The following is a 21,621-nucleotide window of genomic DNA, read 5'->3' as shown; positions in this document are numbered from 1 at the left end:
AAAATTTGAAAATCAATGGTAGAGTGGTTAAAGCACTAAGCTGTCATTATGAAATTCTGGGTTCGATCTCCGGCAGCGTTTTGAAATCCACCCAACTTTAAAACGATGGGTATGAGTTTGATGGTGAAGTGAAGGCAGTCATTGGTGCACGTTTTTACCAAAATTTCGGCTTTAGTCTCAAGATTGTTAAACTTCAACCTTTTTAACTCCTTATGACCCACAACGGGATGTTGCTGGAATTAATTTGCTTGGTAAAAATTTAAAACCAATGGTCTCCATAGCAACGAAAAATTTTAAATGACGCTAATTTAAGTAGCACAACAAATATTTTTAAAGTAACATACATTTCAATTGTATCTTTTATTTTACATTTAATTAAAATAAAAGCTATATAATACATATATTATTTCATTGCGTGCGTTGAATTTTTTCGATCAAGTGGTCATCATGGTATTAGACATCAAACATGTCGAAAACAATATATCAGAATTTGAGTGTAGAAATAATCATTAATTTTTAAACGTAAGAGCAAAACTGAATAAGAAAAGGAGGAAAAAAACACCTGAAAAAATACTGCGCAATAAGGCCGGTCGAAGAAACTAAAATTTTTACCTACGTCAAAGTCTTAGAACAGAAAAGTATTGTGATGGCTCAGTGGCTAAGGCACTGAGCTGTCACAGCAAAGAACTGGGGTTCGGTTCCGGGAGTGACTGAAATCCCATACTGTTTCAGATCGATAGGAATCAGATCACCTGAAAAGTGTTAGCAATCGTCCCACATTCTACCAACAGCAAGCCGCTTTTCTATCTTAATGTTTATATAACACGAGATTTCTCATTTTAAATTTCCTCGCCAAGTTTTCTTAATTGTATTAATGACAGAAAATCGCATTAACTATTTAATAGTATCAGTGAAATTTTTTATAATCTTTTTAATCTTGCTATATATAAAGCGTTTTATTGTTCTTTTGGATAGAAAAGTGAAGAGTAACAATTATTTTATATTTGAAAATACTTCTATTAGATTTTGAAAAGCGTTCGTCAATGTAAAAAACAAAAAAATGTATTTTGGGCTTCAGAGGGCCCCAGCTCCGAATAAAACTTTAAAAAAAGAAGGGGGGGAAACGGGATCTGGGGGCCCTTGCCATGTCGGGGCCCAAGCTACAGCTTATTCAGCTTAGACGCAAATCCGGACTTGCATTCATGCATAGATCGATGTTCAGCAGGAATATTTCTCAAGATAATGTTATTGAATTCCACCCTCCAACTCAAATCCCTTCAAATGTCTCAATTTATCTTGATAATTTGCCATTCCAAATGAAAAATTTACGCCTGCTACTGGTTTGAGTTGTATTTGAAGAATTTCGCAATCAGAATCTCTTAAATTATACTATTCTGGCAACGGATGGATCCAAACAATCAGACAAAATTTGCGTGGGAATATATACCTCCAAAGGGTACACTATCTCAAATCATCTTACTCCGTATACATTGGTCTTTACTGCCGAACGATTGACCATTTTCTTAGCCCAGCCTTCAAACATTGTGTTACAAGCAACGACCACTATATCTGTTTAATTGGCAGCCGCTCGAACCTTGCGTTTTCACCAAAAGCACCCGAAAATCTCCGAGAATCTCTCTTCGTCTTCTCTTGACCAAATTGCCAAATCAAGTCAAACAGTGATATAAGACNAAAGAAAAAAAAATATTTTGGGCTTCAGAGGGCCCCAGCTCCGAATAAAACTTTTAAAAAAGAAGGGGGGAAACGGGATCTGGGGGCCCTTGCCATGTCGGGGCCCAAGCTACAGCTTATTCAGCTTAGACGCAAATCCGGACTTGCATTCATGCATAGATCGATGTTCAGCAGGAATATTTCTCAAGATAATGTTATTGAATTCCACCCTCCAACTCAAATCCCTTCAAATGTCTCAATTTATCTTGATAATTTGCCATTCCAAATGAAAAATTTACGCCTGCTACTGGTTCGAGTTCTATTTGAAGAATTTCGCAATCAGAATCTCTTAAATTATATTATTCAACGGATGGATCCAAACTGGCAATGGCTGGATCCAAACAATCAGACAAAATTTGCGTGGGAATATATACCTCCAAAGGTTACACTATCTCAAATCAGCTTACTCCGTATACATTGGTCTTTACTGCCGAACGATTGACCATTTTCTTAGCCCAGCCTTCAAACATTGTGTTACGAGCAACGACCACTATATCTGTTTGACAGCCGCTCGAACCTTGCGTTTTTCACCAAAAGCACCCGAAAATCTCCGAGAATCTCTCTTCGTCTTCTCTTGACCAAATTGCCAAATCAAGTCAAACAGTGATATCCCTCTTATTTATTTAGGCTCCTTCCTACAATAGAATAAAATAAAACGAACAAGCAGACCTGCTTGTAAAACAAGTGCTAAACCAAAATCTCATTTCACATCTTTTATCACCTCAAGACCTTAGCCAGGAATTCCTTAAGGAGCGCTCAGTAATGAACTCAGTGTATGGAAGGATTACAAGAACCTTCCTCTCCTTCCCCTCCCTTGATGGATCTCAAGATCACCGTCCACTAATCAGCTTCCAAAATCTTGATGTTCTAATTGCCAGGCTAAGAACTAAATCTCTTTCAAATAATGCGATTTTACTCAAGTGCAAACTGATACAAAGCTCAAACTGCTCTTATTGCGGTGGTATCGACGCAAACGAACACTTCCTTCGATAATGCCCATCATTTCCAGAATGCTCGTAAAGAACTTTACCAATCCTTATCTCTTCATAACCCAGCTTTTACCGATATCACTTTCCTCGAACTTGTCATTCAATCCTCGAATCAATCCCGCAGTGGAGTGATCGTTAAGACACGGTTCCCAGCAGATCAACGAAGTCGAGCATCACTGGCTGCGGTCAGTGTGCGGGTGGGTGACTACTTGTATCGGTCTACGGTAGGGACCGAGGGTGTGCGGTATTGGTCCTCTTTTAACTGTTCTACCGTAAAGTGCTCGAGCTCGACTTCGCGTGTAAGACGTCGGGCTACCGAAGTGGGGGTGCCATCCCCTCTGCAGAGGATCAAAATTGCGAAGGCATGTCTTCGGATCATCCTCAAGGATATTTCTCAGACCGTCACCAATAGCCCATTGTGGAGCTCTAGAGCGACTAAATGAACAACAACAACAATCCTCGGATCAAACTTTAATCCCTCTACAAATTCTTCCAAGCCACAAATCGCGTCTGACCTTCAACTTTAAGCTATCTATCAAGCCTCAATGCAAAGCTTCATAAATTATGGGAAACATCCCTGAGGATGATCCGAAGACATGCCATCACAATTTTGATTCTCTGCAGAAGGGATGGCATCCCAGCTTCGGTAGCCCGACGACCTGCACGCGAAGTCGAGCACTTTACGATAGAACAGTTTAGCGAAAACCAATACAGCACATTCTCGATCCCTACGCAGACTGATCCAAGTGGTCACCCACCCGCACACTGACGGCAGCCACTGATGCTTGATTTCCAGTCCACTGCGGAACGCTTCATTAATGAAGATAAAGAGCTATAAGCTAATGCAAAGTACCCGTGATATTCTTTTACAATCTACTATCTACACAGCGATATTTTCAAACAGATAATTTTCTGATAATATTTCTGTACATTTTTGAGCTCAAATCTGCTCTATATCACAAGATATTAGGAGATAATAAATAATTCTGGTGAGTTTGAAGTGAAGATTTGTTTTAGATATTGTTCGAACAGCGAGATTAAGTTCATTTTACAAATTATCATCTAGGTTTATATTTCAAGAAGGTAAAGTAAGTTGACCAGGTAAGAAGTTTATAAGTTATAGCAACTGTTTTTTAGTGTTATTCTTTTTCAAATGACGATTCTGACATCTTGAAATGATAGTAGGTATTTAAATGACGATTTTTTTTTTAGATACAAATAAAAAATCACGTAGCAAATACACGTATACAAAAAATACTACTCAAGGGAGTCTCAAAACAAAATGATCATTTTGTTAGCCAAATGTCTTCTAAATGCACCGGTAACAGTAACGCAAAAGTGTGGACATTAAAGATCTTGCAGTGCTTAGCAGTAAAGATCTTATGGGCAGTAAAGAACTTAAAGACCTAGTGTAGAAAACACCATACATATCAAAACTGCTTATAGCAGTATTGTGAATTTAATATTTCTTGCTCTTAATATCTGATATATAGTTTGTAAGACGAACATTTCCTTAGAAACAGTGATTATTCTTTTTCGAATTATATTTATTTTGTTTCTTTCAAATACCTCCTAGTAAACTTCTTGCAATATTTTGTTTTTAAAAATAATCACTTATTTTTTACAAATCAAAAGAATAAGGCTTAAAGTAAATAATTTCTATTGTGTACTTATTAAAAGTTATAACTTATAACAATTTAATATTATGTATTGTTTAATAGATTGCATAAAAATATATGGATCTGACAAAATTTCTAGTATATGTTTACTTTAAAATTTATTATATAAATCCAATATAAAATATTAAAGCACAATGAAAAACATTTTAAAATAATATGTAATGGTAATATGTGTAACTTTTAAATGTTCCAGGTGATAATTATGTTGATATATTTATAGTGTACAGCATTCGAAGTATGAAATGCTGTTAAAATAAAAAATATTCAATCATTTCATAAATTTTCACTTATATTCTGAAAAAAAATATAAAGATACACTTTTATAAATAACATAACATTCGTAATGAATTTTTAATTTTCAGATGGCAACTAGACAAGTTTTGCTACTATCTAACTCAAAGCTACATGGTCAAGACTTTTTTGAATGGTGTTCTGATTTCTTTCCTTCATTCTTATCAAAGTAAGTGCAAATAGATTAGTTGCAAGTATAAAAAATGCTGTAAAGAAATTTTAAAACATCCAAAATACTGTATCATGGCTGATCTGTTAAAATGTCAGGGACCAGTAATTTTAAAGTTAACCTATAATCTAATTACTGATATCTAGAATACTGAAATACAACCTTCTGATTGGTCTTAGATAAGAAGGTGATACAATTGTTTTTTCTAATTATAGAGGTATCAGTCTGTTATGTACTATTTAAAAAAATTGTCTGAAATCTTATCTAAAATTGACATGATATATGAATCCTCAAATTTGAAATTATCATTGAGGTTTTCGCATAAGAAAATCTAGGGATGCGAATAGTTATTTGATTGAATACTCAAAATTGGACCAAAAATATCAGCCAAAATACAACTTTTTTTTGAAAAAAATAAGTAAATAAAAGCATTAATTAATAAATTATATATATATACATATATATATAAAGTTTAGTCATTATGGAAAAATAATCAAAACTTGGCTGTATTATTGGTATAGATAAAGGAAAGAAACACTTCAATAAAATATTTAAGATGATTAAAAATATTTAAAATAAATAATAAACTGACTACCAGCTATCAATAAAAACTATAGTTGTTAAGTTGGAAAAAAAAATAGGAAAAGTATATTATCTTAATTTTAAAACAAAATTTTAATGCTAAAAAAAATTGTTGATGAATAATTATCCAAAAAACGTTCAAAGAGATAGTGACTATTAGAAACGCTTTTAAAGATGCAAATTACAAAAAAATAAACAGAAATCAATCTCAATTTTTGAAAGAGGGTTTTAAAGCCAAGCACCTCAGTTTTCCAATTACCATATTTTCAAGAAAATTTTAGTTTAAAATCTAATAGAATCTCTTTTAATTGTCATGTCATACTAAATATGACTATGAAAACAAATTTTTTTTATTGGTATATTGTTAATAAGATGAGAGTTTTAAACGATTCTTTTTTCAATTGACTTTTCTTTCATCTTGAAATGAAGATTATTATAATGATTCTTTTTCTTAAACACAAATAATTAATTGGGTAAAAATACGTGCGTACAAGAAATACTACTCACGATAATCTCAAAACACAAATATGTTGTAAGCCAAATTGCTTCAAAATACACCGTAAACAGTAACCCAGAAGTATAGGCAATCAAGAGCTTGCAGCGCACCCTAGTGTAGAAAACACCATCCATTACCTGTAATATAAACTGGTATGACCTTTTAATATTTTGTTGAATTTACTTTTATAAATAACCTTTATTTAATCTAAAAAATATACCTGAGAGCTTTATTGAATTGTACTTTAACCAATTATAATTTTGAATTAAAACTATTTTTTTTCTGCATGATCAAAGAAAGTAATTATTAAGTTAAAAAATAAAATGTACGACTCAATATTGAATTTATTTAAAATTCTGCATAAATTGTTTTTTGATGGCTAATATAAATCAAGAAAAGGGTTCTTTGTCAGAAATTACTTACTTTATCCTGATCATGTATATAGCTTGCAATCAAGTATTATAATGTAAGTTTTGTGCATAATTTAATATCTAATCAAGTGTCCCCAGTGATGAAAAGGAAACTTGTCCTAGGTTTTTGACAGTTTTTGTCAGATTTTTAAAGTTTTTGACATTTTTCGATAGGTTTTGACACTTTTCTACAGATTTTCGCACTTTTCAAAAGATTTCGGCACTTTTTGACAGATTTTTGACAAATGTTAAAAACCCAACCCTGTCTCCAACATATGATAAAAGCATTTTACTTTTTTCTGTTATTCAATTTTTATTATTTATTTTTAGGAACAATGTAAAGAAGCTTTTGTTTATTCCGTATGCTGTGAGAGATCATGACGACTACTTAAATAAAGTAGAAGGCCCTTTTATGAAACTGGGTAAGAATATAATAAAGAGTATGCTTTTTATTTACTAATTTGAACTTTTGATGTATCAGTACTTTTCTTAAAAATTTTTGAATTTTGAAAAACTTTACTCTGCAATCCCTAAAACTTCTTTGTCATTTCATTTTTAATCCGTTTGGTTACTCATTGGGTGTTTATACATTTTAGTCTAACTTTGTCTGGTTCTTTTTTTAAGTTCTAAAAATATACAATTTGCGTATCCCGAATTCTATAAATTTAATTCATTGAATTCCCCTATACATGCATAATTTTAAATATTAAAATGGGGGGTACAACAGTTTTAAGCCCTTTATTTTATTCTGAATTCTTAAAATGTACAAATACTAAAAAAAATATTGGGAAATATAAAAGCATAATTACAAAGTCTAAAAATACAGGTAGTATATAGGTATATAAAATAAAAGTACAGATAGGTTTAAAAAAATGTAAATTGAAAGCCATGATCATAATTCAACAAGTTATATACCAAATTCTGTAGATATTGTTCTGATTCTTCATTAAAATGCCTCTTTATTAAGCATCATTAAAACTAAAACAAAAGTATAAATTATTACCTAATGTGCATGTATCAATACACATAATTAAAACAAAAATCTAGTTAGTTCTGTTTGTTTGCTTATTAGTTTTATATCATATTTGTTACTTTATTTGGCGACTTTATACCAAGCGACCAATTGCTTATTAGTTTTATATATTTGGCGACCAGTATACCAAGGAAATTAAAGCAAAAATAGAACATATTAATTAAAAAATAGACAAAATAAGGCATTTAGTATATATATATATTCATTCCAGCTACATAAGTAAGTTATAAAAGTATTTAATTTAAATAAACTTAAATCTGAATGGATATAAATCAAATATTTAAATGCGACTAATGGAAAATTATGATTTTAAACTTTCTGTTCGGTTTGTCTTTCCGCATTTGGTCTCCTTTTCATTTTATTTGTTAGTCTATTTTAAACATTGAATTAAATTTTGAGAATTTATCTGGATAAGACATTTATTACTAAGATCAGACTTTAAAGACATTTAGACATTAGACAAAGATTTAGACATTTATTACTAAGAATTTCAAAAATTATTAGCCAGTAAATTAACCAAATATCAAAAGTATTTGTCAGTTTTCAAAACTCTTTGCCAAATGCAAATCTTAACAATTTTTTTATGATTAATTTTTCCCATTGAAAACTATTTTACGGTAGTTTGTTTCAGGCTTACATTACCCAATTCTAATTGGTTATGTGGCTTAAAAATATTGTTTTGTTTAGGAAAATTCATTTTGACGGAATTTTAATTTCTTTCTAGTGGGAAAAAAATCATTCACTAATACTTTTGCCAAAATGGAATTTTATTCCCCAAATTTACGATTTTATCGCATTTGGCAAGGCGGCAAATGCTTAGGAGGGCCCTGAAAGAATCAAGTAATTTAAAGCAGGTCAAACCTGGGGAAAATCACTAAGATATCCTTATAAATATGAGACGATGTATATACAGTCAGACCTCGATATAAGGTCATCCGCATATAAGGTCACTTTTCCAAAGTCCCGACTCACTGAATATAGAAATTCTTTGTTACAGATTATCGGATATATGGTCAAGTTTTAAAAATTATCGCTTATAAGGTCATTTTTATCTGAGGCTTCGAACAAAATCCTATTTAACTTCCTTACAAGGCAATTACCCATCTCGAGTTCTAGGAAAATGTTGCAACCAATGAACAAGCTACAATTTCTGAAATTGTTTCACAAGTTGTGGACAGTGATTACAATGACAGTGATCCTGAGACTGTAGCTGTAACCCAAGTGGAAGCCTTCAATGCAATAAACGTCATATCAAATTTTTTTATAAACCATGAGGGAGGTGAGGAACAATTCGGAAAGTTACAAAATCTAGAAAACATTGTTCAAAAAATGAAACCAAGAACGAGACAGGCCTGCATAAATGATTATTTTAAATAAGGTAAGATGTAATGTATGTATGTACACTTTGAGGAAATTTGTAAACAGCTTTATTTTAAATTAAAAAATTTTCTAAAAGTCTAACTTTCTTTAATTCTTGACTAATTCTGTTAATATTTATTGACTTAAATATTTAAATTATGGCCGATCGCTTTCATTTGTATTACCATTTTTAAAAAGTTATAATGTGTACTATTTACGTGCTTAGCTACGAACTGCTAATGAATCGGTTAAAAGGTCACCCCGCTTATAAGGTCACTTTTTCAATGCCCCTTAGGGTGACCTTATATCGAGGTCCGACTGTATATTCATATTTAATAGAAAATGAATAAGTTAAAATAGTATTTGTTTAATTTGTACTATAATTATAGTTGTTATAAACTAAGAAATCAATTTTTTTTTAAAATTCCATTTCTATTTTATTAGGGTTTCAAGTTGAAAGCATTCATAACAAACCAGACCCAGGTTTAGCAATCAGTGAATGTGATGGGATCTTTGTTGGTTAGTAAAATTTTGTTTTTACAAAATGAAGCAACAAATTTAAATTTCTTTAGTTAGAAAATGATTAGTTAATTTTTTTGAACAAAAATATGTTGAAGGCTCTTTAATTACAAAGAGAGGAAAGTTGTCAGGATCATACCTCTAACTGAAGAAATGGTGTACTGAGAACCCACTAGAGGATAAATAAGGAAGCTTTTTTCACATGGAGATTCAAGCTAAGAAACATGTTGCTGCTTACTTGCATTAAGTTTTTATTTAAGTTAATTGGTTTTATATATTTTCTGTGTAATTTTTAAGCATCTGTGTACGAATATCACAGAAGCTCTGTAAAATACTGAAGAGACTTAATGGGACTTAACTTAAACACTTAACGAGAGTATCAACATGATATTTTAAAAAATCGAATATCGCAAATTACACATCAGGATTTAAGTGATCTAAAAGTCAGATATCACATTCATGCTGTTAAATTATCACACACCGAGATACATATTCGTGCATTTTTGAAATTCTATATCGCTATTCATTTTCACACAATTTTCATCAGCATCAAACATCAATTTATGAGATGCAAAGTTGCAATTCATGTTTGCATGATTTAAAAATTACACATGATTTTAATTCACGTGATTTAAAAATCAAATAGTTTTATGTGTATTCCGCGCGTCTTGAAAATTCAACATCGTTGTTTGTAGTCGCGCATCTTTAGTATTCAATGTCCAGATTCATATTCATGCAATTTTAAAACAAAACATCTTGATTCCTATTCATGTGATTTCAGCTGCATTATTTAATTATTTTGCAATTTGAAATGCTTTTAAATAAATATCTTTAAATTAAATTTTTTATTCTTTATAAAAGAATTTATTTTTTCTCTCTACCCAATCCTAAATTATGTAGTTACAATTTAGGAGCAGCATGACGCCCGGTGGCTGAGCGGTAGCGCTTCGCGCTGTCATGCCACAGGTCCCTGGTTCGATCCTCGGGCCGGGCAAGGTTGACTCAGCCTTTCATCCCTTCAGTGGGTCGATAAATGAGTACCAAGCATGCTTGGGAACTAAACACTGGGGGTTCCGCGTTCGGCTGACCACCTGACTGGAACATCTGCTCCTGCACCCCAGAGCCCAAGGTCAAGAAAACTGAGATGGGCACAGTAGGCCTTGGCCCTCTATGGGCTGTCGCGCAACTGAGTTTAGTTTAGGAGCAACATACCTACTACTAAACAGATCGAATTAAAAGTCATTTATAACAAAAAAATTTCTTTTTGTTGTTTAATATAATAACAAATTGTATGCTCTATTATTTCTTGGTTTATCAAAGTTAATTTAAAAAGATTTTGTCCACCATTACATATAAATAATTTTTAATTTTATATATAATATTTAATATTNCAGCCAACTAACTGGTTTATAATGTTATTAATATTTAAAAACTCACATTTTTAAAAAATATTAAGTGTTTGCAAAGATTTTAGATCCTTGCAAATGTAAATTCAATTTTTATTTCGCAACATCCACAAATAATTGTAATCAGTAAGAGGAGAGATACTACAGCTAAGATATTAAGGTGTGTATTTATATGAAAAAATACTAATCTACTCCAATATCTTTTTTTTTTTCTGCTTTGTGGGCAGTTCCCCCCGGATCACAATGCAATCTGAAAACAACTTCCAGAACTTGCATTGTTTTGGAACCACATCATATTGGGAACACTTGCATTGGGAACCACATCATATTTTTTTAATAGGAAAGAAAATATGTGAAGATAGAAAGAAAAATTTTCTTTTTATAATTGCATATCTACTTTTACATAAAGGAAAGGGTAAAAAAAACTATGAAAAGACTTTTTCCGAGAATTATATCCCTCCCTCAAAAGAACAAAAATGCTTCGCAGTGGGGGGAAAGGCTACAACTGCATGTAGTTGATTGTTAACACATTCTGTATATTGCACTTCTATCTAACGTGGTTGTTTCATCTACTATCTAGTTAGACCGTGTAGCGTGCCAACCGAGAAAGTAGAGTGTGCAGTCCCCCCCCACACACACACACACAAATTTAAGTGAGGGGGCAAACAACGCGTTTTGCCCTTCCTGAAATTTAAACACTCGCTAAAATAAAGTCAAGTGAAATTGGTAAAATAAATAACCAATTACCACACTTTTTTACTAAAATTTGAACATACTTACCAACAAACTTGCAAATCTGTAACTTACACATTGTATTCATTCAAACTTATAAAAATTAGAGAGAAAAAATGCTTATAAACTCTATCATGCCATAATTATTTTTTAAAAATTAAATGAGAATGTTTTTTAAAAAAAATTTGCAAAGAAATTGAAAATATTTTATTAATGAAACAATTGATGATTATAATGAAACAACAATGATTAAATATTTAAATAACATGTGTTATTGGAACAATATTTTGTAGAATTATTATCTTCTTAGCAAATAACAGATTTGCCTTGAAATTGTTTATATGTAAAACGGAAGTCTCTTGAACTACTTGAAGCCTGATTAAACAATTTTACAATTTATAGGTGGTGGGAATACTTTTTTGTTGTTGAAAACTTTGTATGAAAAGGATTTGATCGAACCCATTAGGACAGCTGTTTTCAAAGTATAGTCAGTCTTCTTAATTTTAAAAATTGTTTTTTATAATATTTTAAGAGTGTCTTTTTAATGAATGATTGTTCAATTGCAGGGATGGGAACTGCTCCTCTTTTTTTTTTAAATGATTTTATAAAGTGGTTGAGAGATTTAAAAACTAAGATTCATAGAATTTTAGGTAATTCAGCTGATGCCTAGAAAGACTCTCCCTTATGTAATTGTGAAACTTATGCTCACTCTGTGGTGTTTTATATGAGCTTTTGAATTGTTTACACGTAATAGTATGCAAAATAATTAAAAATCAAGTTTATTGATCCTAAGAATTTTTTTATTAAAACATAAATTTTGCTACCATCCACAAAAATATAGCCCATAAAGTGGAGCAAGTTAATACCCCTGCTGTTGCTATACAAAACATCTGCAGCCAACTAACTGGTTTATCTGCTCCATCTGGATGAGATGAAGTTTTGTACTTATGTTGTCCCATTTTGTCTTGAAGAAAAAACCGGAGAAGAAAAACAGTGCGAGAAATTTATCAACATGACCCATTGGTATGTGAAAAACATCATGAGTAAATATAGTTTGTCTACAGTAAGAACTCTCTGCCACTGAGTCTGAGGCGCCGGGTTGACTCATCAATAAGACTGGCAAGAATTTTTTTTTCTCTTTCTCAATTATTGTTGCTCGTCCACCCATTCACCCACGCTGATCATATGGCTTGAAGGACCTCATCAATAAGAATCTTTTTTCTTATCTCTTCTCGATGAATATTCTTCATCCACTACCAATACTCTTGCAGATGTGAGTTTGAATTTCCATTCAAGCTACATGTCTTTTTTTTTTGTCATGTGATTTTTTTTCTTTTTTGCTTTGTACCATTTTTTCTACCCATAACACATTTTTTTCCAAATCCCCAAAACAAACAGACATTTAATTCTCAAGTTGTAAATTGGATTTTGTTTTTACATTCGTAGTTGATATCATACAGTCTGTCGTCAAACAAAAACTTGTCTTACTAATATTTTAATAAAAAATATTAGTTTAAAATGAGAAAATATATCATTTTCCCAGCAAATTCATATTGGTCCACTGTTTAGAACATTTTTTGTAAACATTTATTTTTGATTGATTGAGAAACTCTCTCCCAAAGCCCACGAAAAAATAAATTCACTGGATGGCTTCATATTATGGTCATTTAACTTTCAAATATAGATAGATTGTGGCATATTTACCAGAAATTACTGTAATACTTAGGGTTACATTCCAGTGGATGCCAGTGTTGCGGACAAGATTAACTTTTCGTGGTGGTTGTGTTTTTAAGGAAATCTTTGTACTTTTCCATTACGTCGGCACTACTAAGTTTTGCCGACATTTCCACCTAAAAAACTAAAAAAAAAATTTTTTTTTAGAAATTCTGTTAAATATACTTGTGTCTGGTGACTTTGCATTAGTGACTTTATCTCTTGTATTAGCAAAAAAGAAAAGGACAATCTTCTTGATGCATGCACACCTGGAAATAAAGTCTGGAGCAAACTGATGAATTACAGAAGATTCTGGGACAAACTGATGAATAACTAAGAGAATTACTTTTTGAAATACATACATAAAATAGTATACGAGGGTAATTTAAAAATTGTTGAGGATAAAATTTAGTTATTGCATAATATTACTCATTTAGATCAATTTTTATGGTGTTAAATGCTTTTTTCAGAGAGGAAGCACCCTGCGCTTTTTATTCTTAGGGAAAGCTCTGTAATTATTATTGCGAGTATGTCTCTGATTATTAAATTAAATATTTTATTATTATTATTGTCACTTCATTTATGTCTGAATCAGCTATATTATAAAAAATAGAATAATGTGTTCGTCAATTTTAGAAAGGTATTCCCTACATCGGCTCTAGTGCTGGTACAAATGTTGCAACAAGAAGTATTAGTACAACCAATGACATGCCCATCTGTTTTCCACCAACTTTAGAAGCATTGAAATTAGTACCATTTAATATTAACCCTCATTACATAGAGGCTGATCCTAACAGCAAACATATGGGGGTGAGTTCCCTTTATTTATGTTATTTCCAAACAGATTTTTCTTTGTAAGCCATTTTTTCTGTGTAAATAAAGCATATTAATTTCACTTTAATCCTGCTTTTCCGTTTCTTAGGAGACTAGAGAAGATAGAATAAAAGAATACCTTAATGAACCTGGATCTGCACCTGTTTTGGTAATTTTTTTTTCTTCATTTTTTTAAGGTATTATCTTAAGTTGAGATGGCTAGGCCACCTCACCACTACCTATATTCTTCATTCCTATAATCCCCATGGTAGAATCGCAGCAGCACGGCAGCATTGTCACAGAACATTACAGAGTTCTGGCAGAAAGTAAAAAACTTTGGTTTTCTTTTCTGCAAAAATTTTTTTCTCTAAAATTATATTTAAAAGATGCCTTTTTCGCGCGTTGGAGGAAAAAGAAATGTTCTTATTTTAGAAGAATGAAAAATAAAGAATATTGATGCAAAAAATTTCTTTTCTGCAGAAATGTTTGAAAGATTTTTTTCCCTCCACAGTTATACTCAAGAGATACCTTTTTCACGCATGAGAGGGGAAGAAATGCTCTAGATTTTTTTAAATTCCTTTTTAGAAAAATTAAAAAATATTTGGTTTTCTTTTCTTTTGTTGATTTTACGATTTTTTATTATTATTTTTTTGTGTGATGATGTTTTATGAAGTGCAGAAAAGGAAATAAATAATGTGTTTTCCTCTTACAAAAATGTGAGAATATTGCCCATGATTGCCTTTCATTTTTGAAAAAAAATACATATAATTTTATTATATCCAAATAAGCTTTTCTTTGTAAATACGACGTTTCTGTTACTTTAAATTTAATTTTATAACATGTATATTAGTTGTTATTAAAAGTATCTTGCAAAAGGGTATTAGTGCTAGAGGAGTTTGTCGCAGAAAGCCCAAAAAATTTCTTCTACAGTACCTATAATAGATTAATCTTGTTCCCATGTCATACTTTTTCATAAAAATCTGGCATTATGAGATTCTATTCTATTTTGGTCCATTTGAACTAAAATGAACCCTCTATATAAACATGCATAAGTGATACCCAACGTTTTGTTGCATTATGCAAATAATTTTATTGCTAGAAAGTGATTTTGTTATTTGTTTAGTACGTACAGAAAGTACAATTTCCCAATTATATCTATTTGCACTTTGATATAGCTATTTAAACAAGTCACATTGTTTCCTTTGTATGTTTTCAAACTGAACCAAATGAAACCAAAGCTAATTGGATGAAACTTGGAAGTTATGAAGGTTTTATATATTCAAGGGTAAAAATCAAAATTTATTCAAGGAGACACATTGGCTTTCATCTTATTTAATATTGCTTTAGAAAAAGTTATCAGAGATTCTTACATAAACAACAGAGTAGGCCGGGATAGCCTGGTCGGTAGGGCACTAGGCCCATGTTCAAGTGTTCAGGGTTCGATCCCCGTCGGCCAAATGTTGACTGATGCATGTTAAATCTGTCGAGTCGTAAATTCCTCCATGTTCCCATAACAAATTAATACCTCTGGGGGTACTGATCCAGGAGTTTCCTTCTCTTCTGGATTGGTTCAAAATTACAAGGCTACGGAGTTGAATATAAGTGGTCCTAAGCCCAAGAAATTGGGTTGGCTGTTCAACAGCAGCTATATATATATATCAGGGGTCTGTCCAGATATTTTGTGAAAGGTCCGTTTTTCGTGAAATTGTGAAAATATTACTCACATTCTTTCAACCAGGGTCCGCTTTTATGAATTTGTGCAAAAACAAAACTTTTTCAAGGAGTTTTTAAATTGTAAAGACATACATGATTATGCTCAACACTGTAAAATTATAATTAAAAAAATTAAATTTTAAAAAATAAACAATTGCTGTTTCTAAATTTGAGATGCAACATACAAATATTTGGTATTTAGCCTATACTGCTGAACGCAGAATATTAATTTCGGACGAATAATGGAAGAATCGTCTGCCAAAGACAAAACTTAATTCGTTTACATCCATATTTCTTGTTTTCTGCTCTGAAAAGGGTTTATTCGATTAACAAAATAATAATGAAGATAAACAAATTTGTGAAGGGTCCGATTAAAAGAAAAATCATTTTGTGAAGGGTCCGTTTTTAAGTTAAAATATTTTGTGAAGGGTCCGTTTTTATGAAAAGATATTTTGTGAAGGGTCCATTAACGGACCCAAATTTCTTCTAAACAGACCCCTGTATATATATATATGTATATATATATATATATATATATATAAAGCTTGAATACAAGAAAGCTAATCTCAATTTAAAAAAATTAACTTACTCTCTGATATTCCAAAAAAAAAAATTATCTCCTTTTAATTTTTTTCTTTGTCTTATGTTGGTCTTGTTGTACCATTTTTCTATCAATGCTTGTGTTAGCTGGATATTTTTTGGAGCATGATGTTAAATAGTGCTTAAACATATTAATTTTGTATGTTTGATAGACTGCATAATGTTTGTATTATAAAATAGCACTAATTAACAAATGTGTTTTGAAATCCATACCTAAAACATTAAGAGAGGATAGACTCTTTTAAAGATGTCTCTTAGATAATTAAAATTGTTGCTTATTATAGGGTCTCAAAGAAGGGAGTGCTTTGTTGGTTGAAAATGATAAGGCTACTTTAATGGGTCATCAAGCTGCAAAGCTTTTTCAGAAGTAAGTTTTTTTTTCTATCTATGCATTGTTAGTTTGTCTACAGTAAGAACTCCCCCTGCTACAAAGTCTAAGGCCATCTGCTATGAAAACAAGAATAGCGCATTTCAGAGAGGGTAGCTTCTCTTCACTCTATGGCTAACACAATAGACTGGCGAACAAGATTACCTTTCTCTCTTCGACCCGAGCCTAAACAGTGAGTTACCCCACACCCTTATATAGTTATACCTCATTACCATAGTCACCGCCACGGGTGCAGACAAATGAGTAGGGGAGTACTTACTTTCGACAAACTGTTACATATAATATAGCCCCTTACATTGCTCCCTTTTCTGTAAAAATTTCTAAAGGAAATTTTACTCTTAAGATATCAAAAATAACTTGAAAATGAAACTCGTTTAGGAACGAGATTGAAATTAGAAGTGGCCCTTTGGTCTCAAAAATATGAATCAGACCACCCATAAAATGAATTATCAGTGGTTCACAACACCTGCAACCAAAATAAATAAATGGTATGCTATTTTGTGTCCCAATTACTCAGTCTATTTCATTATAATTTTGAACATTCTGTGCACTGCAGTTTTGTATTTAACTTTTCTCTTAGAAAAATATAATAGAGACATGTAAACAAATCACTGCAAATGCGTACAGCAAACTAGAAATATGTATTGAACTACTTGTAACTAAGTTTTCTTAATTTCTACTCTTGTCAAGGAACAATCTGAACCATCCTTTGCATGCATACAGTAATAAAGGGAAATGTAATTGATATATTTCTGCTGTATTGCAATAAAGTAGTACTCGTTGCAACAGTGAGTTAGCTGAGACAAAAATATTAAATAAAACTAGTTCTCCAAACATCTGGAAAAATTGAGTTCCAGAAAAATGTATGGCATTTCAATTATTGCATACACATTTAACAGGGGAGGGATTTAGATTTAGTTATTTTTGCTGGCAAGTCTTAATTTGTAGTACAAGAGGTTTGAGTGATGCTTAGTAGGACATTAAAATCCTAATATGTACAGCATTTTTTTATACGCAGGGTATCTGCGCACCTGGAAAGTATCGAATTTCGGTATCGAACAAAATTTGTCATGAAATGTCATGATTTAAACTATTTTTTTTTAAAAAGTCATGGATTTAGGTCGTCCAAAAGTCTAATCTTTAAAATGGAATTCACCCCCTCCCAGCAATTTCATGTTGTTCCGAATATCTGAATTTGTAACAAAATCTCCATTCACAGTCATATTTTATTAAAATATAAAATAATTTTATAATGTTCTTTAAAAATTATGGTATTCTCTCAAAAAATGAAAGAAAGAACATCATTTCTAGAACAAATTATCTTTTAAACTTTAGTGATTTCAGAATTTTTGTTATTATTATTTTTTTTTTTATCAATTTAAAATTCTAGCCAAACCAGGCATTGGCAAATTTTTTTTATTCCGAAATGAGAACAGAAAAATCAGGAGTATTTCTTTCCGTTCCGATGAGCAAAAAAAGTATCTTAAAGAATATAATTCTGCAGAAAAAAAGAAAAAGAAATATTTCCTTTTGTATTTTTTTCAGCTATTTTATTGCTTCAACTCTTCCTTTACTCTGTTTTTTAAATTCGAAATCTATAAATAGGAAGATGCAGAGTATAACAGTTTTGGTTATACCTATCATTTCAATTAATGTTATTATAATGCTTTTTTAAATTTATTGTTGTGATTTTGTCGGGAGAAAATAGTAACTTTGTTAAGTCATGAAAAATTCTTGGAATGAGTCATGAATTTGAAAATCTGAAATGTAGCAGATACCCTGTATGTAGTACAAGAAGTATGAGTAATGCTTAGTAGGACATTAAAATCCTAATATGTACAGAATTTTTTTTATATGCAACCAAAAATTGTGTCTAAAAAAATCTGAAATTAGAAGCAAAAGTTAAATTTGAGGAAAGAAAAAGGTGAAAAAAANTAACATAGCCATATTGAAATTTTATACTAATGGAATCTCTTCAAAAACTATTTTGGGCTTTCTTAATAGAATAGTTTCTAATTTACAATCTGTTATATAAACAAAAATAATTGTGAAAGAATCACAGCAGTTGGTGAGTGTAAAGAATAAGGGGAGGCATTAATATATTCATAAATATTAATAAGTAGATGCTAACTATAATTTACTTCAAATTGGTTAATCTTTGAAAAAAATTTTTTATCTCCAGTGTTTTCATTACCGAAAAAAAATGAGAGAGAATTTCTCACCCTTTCTCAAAAACAGGGTGAGATCTCAAAAAGTTAAGTGAGATTTCTAAAAATTAAAAAAACGCGAATAGACTTGGAAAAAAATTATTTCTGTAATTATAATAGATTTTTCACATCTTCTAATTGAATATTTTTGCTGCATCATCATATTGAAAATATTCTATATCTACTTTTTCATCGGCTATTATATTTATTTGGCTGAAAAATATCCGTATTTGTTTCGTTTTGACCGTTTCTACCGACATTTGTTTCATTTTCATTTATCAGTTATGGAGTAGAAGATGTCGCCTTAACAAGGTATTTGTCCATCTTACATTCATGCATAAAAGATTTAAGCATCTTACATGAAGAAACCTTACCTACGGTGAACACGTGGTTGCAGAGAAATGTGTTCTGAAAGGAATTCCGGGGTTCGGGGGGAGTGCTCTGCTGTTCGCACCGGTTCTGAATAATACTGATAAATAGGGAAGCTAGATAACAAGGACCGATGTTCAAAATAATGAAAGGAAAAGTGAAACGGATTTTATTCAAAATAGCAAAAGACAAAATTTTTTCCAAAATTCGTGCATTTTGAAATTGATTAATAGAGTGTGCGAACTTGTTGCGTTAATTGTTTTTTATTGCGAGAAAAGAGAAAAATAGGCAAGATTTTCGCGCTGTAGTGAAAACACTGTTGTAAATTCGTTATGATTAGTAATATTAATCATGTTAATGTTATGTTGAATATATATAACTTTTATTTAAATCTTAAAAAATACACTCTATGACCTTTTTAAATAATAGCTGAATGAATTACAATTTTAAATTAAAAATTTTTGCATAATTAAACAATTTATAGAATGAGCCACGCAATATTGATTATATTTAAAATTAGGTATAAATTGTTTTTATGGTGGCTAATATAATCAAGGAAAGACTTCTTTGTCAGAAACTTGTTATTTTATCATGATCTTGTAAAGTCTGAAAATTATTTTACATTTGTTAATATGTATATAAAGAACTTTCAATCAACAATAAAAAATGAAAATATATTAGTGCTTACGTCCTAATTAAAAGTACTTCTTTTTTGTTGAAAAGTTTGGCTATGCGTGCTGTGTTTGAAAGGTCCCTAAATATTATTTGAAATATGGAATGATTCTCAGAAAAACAGGTTAGCAGCGTTGAATGATTAAAGACACTTAAATGTCTATTTTTTGCTCTTCTGTCTTGCTACTTAAATCTGTGACTAGTTATGATTTTTTTTAAATCAAAAACTAAGTCTTTGCATTTTATAGAAATAAAGATCCTGTGGAATTCAACTCTGGTGATGATCTTAGTTTTCTGCTCTTACATGATTTTTGAGGTAAGAAAATGACAAAATCAAAAGTTTCAGACATGAGGAATAGAGCTTATGAGCCCGCAGTTGCCTTATCCTGATTTGTCATCTTAAACAAAGCAAAATGTATTGTTGGTGTGAAGGAATAAATAATTGCCTGATTGAATAGTTAAATGTGAAATAAAAAATTGTGTGAAAAGTTATGTACACCATTTAAATATTAAAATAACAGCACATTTTAAAAGTTACATTTACAAAAAAACTTTTATTTTGCATTTTCTGACAGTGTTTAAAATTTGAGCAGTTTTCTCATAAGTCCATTTGTGTTTACACATTTGAAGGTTTGGAGGGATTTAACAATACTGACTGATATTTATCAAAGAAATCGTATTCTCATAGCAGCCAACTCTACTGGATTTAGCCAGTTTTTCGTGGTCTAATAAAAATTCTTTTGGATTTTGCAGATTTTAGAAAATTCCTTAATTTTGAGTAAGTTTCCTAAAAAAGTCCCTATTGAAATAAAAATTTTGTACAGATTATTGCTATCTTGCTTGAATAGTTAAATAAAGTATTAGTAGTACATAATGAAGCGAACCTCATTCATAGAAATCTGTTCAAAAAAAAAATTTCGTTCTAAAATTTTCAGATTATTTTTATTCAGAACTCTTTTTTTTTTTTTTTTAATTAATAAAAAAAAATCTTTTAACTATCTATGATGAATAAAATGCCTATTAATATTCGAAATTAGGAGTAAACATTATGCATAACATTTCAAGTATGTTTCAGGTCAATCATAATTGCAAAATATTGCATTTATTCTATTTTGATGACTTTTTAAAATCCCTCAAATTCCCTATGTGTAAAATATTTAGTGCGTTACGCAACAATTATCATGAAATTTATATTATTTCGCAAAATCTACTGGATTTTTTCCTATTTATGTCGGCATCTATGTATTCTATTAAATGTATGATTTTATGTATCAAAAGTCCCAAATTTTAAGATAATTTTTTCAGAAATATAGCTGTGAATGATAGCTGTACTAAAATGTGGAAAAATATTTGCTTGATACATTTCTCTTTAAATGTTATACCAGGTGTCCCAGCATGAACTTTGAGGGAGGTAGGGAACATCGTTAGAAGCCATAATTACATAGGAAAACATGGAAGGAAATGTCACCCTCACATAATAAAGAGTCACTAAGACTGCAATGCAGAATATAGTGTAAAGCGCTTTATTGCACAACAAAAGAGTGCAATATAGAGCTGTGAGATACTGTAATTTTAAAGCTGTAAATTAGGTATTTAAAATGAGATAATTTTACAGCCAAATTTATTATATGTTCTACATGGTGCGTAGTGGTTTTAAAAAGTGCTTAAAGGTGCTTATTTTCGGTTTTTGTTTTTAAAAAGCCCTTAAAGATGCGTTTTTCATTGGGTGTTTTTAAAAACTGCTTAATTT

At 30.9% G+C, this 21,621-nt stretch overlaps 1 protein-coding gene across 3 annotated transcripts; it reads left to right on the top strand.

Moving 5' to 3' along the window:
- The first annotated feature begins 3,384 nt into the window (after positions 1 to 3,384).
- LOC107454064 (alpha-aspartyl dipeptidase) lies at positions 3,385 to 20,359 on the top strand. 3 transcript variants are annotated; one of them, XM_016071116.4, is made up of 9 exons: positions 3,385 to 3,821; positions 4,762 to 4,859; positions 6,678 to 6,769; positions 9,184 to 9,258; positions 11,799 to 11,878; positions 13,746 to 13,919; positions 14,032 to 14,091; positions 16,520 to 16,602; positions 20,120 to 20,359. In XM_016071116.4, exons 2-9 carry the CDS (start codon positions 4,762 to 4,764, stop codon positions 20,184 to 20,186), a joined length of 729 nt encoding a protein of 242 aa, XP_015926602.1. In that variant the 5' UTR covers positions 3,385 to 3,821; the 3' UTR covers positions 20,187 to 20,359. The 3 variants fall into 3 exon arrangements, with proteins under 3 accessions (XP_015926602.1, XP_015926604.1, XP_042907072.1); XM_016071118.4 differs by having other exon boundaries at positions 3,498 to 3,709; XM_043051138.2 differs by having other exon boundaries at positions 3,667 to 3,808.
- The last annotated feature ends 1,262 nt before the right edge of the window (positions 20,360 to 21,621 follow it).

The sequence above is a fragment of the Parasteatoda tepidariorum genome, chromosome 4, assembly GCF_043381705.1.
Source record: "Parasteatoda tepidariorum isolate YZ-2023 chromosome 4, CAS_Ptep_4.0, whole genome shotgun sequence".
Taxonomy (NCBI): Eukaryota; Metazoa; Arthropoda; class Arachnida; order Araneae; family Theridiidae; genus Parasteatoda; species Parasteatoda tepidariorum.
Note: the sequence above shows the minus strand (reverse complement) of the source record. Positions and strands in the feature narration are given on the sequence as shown.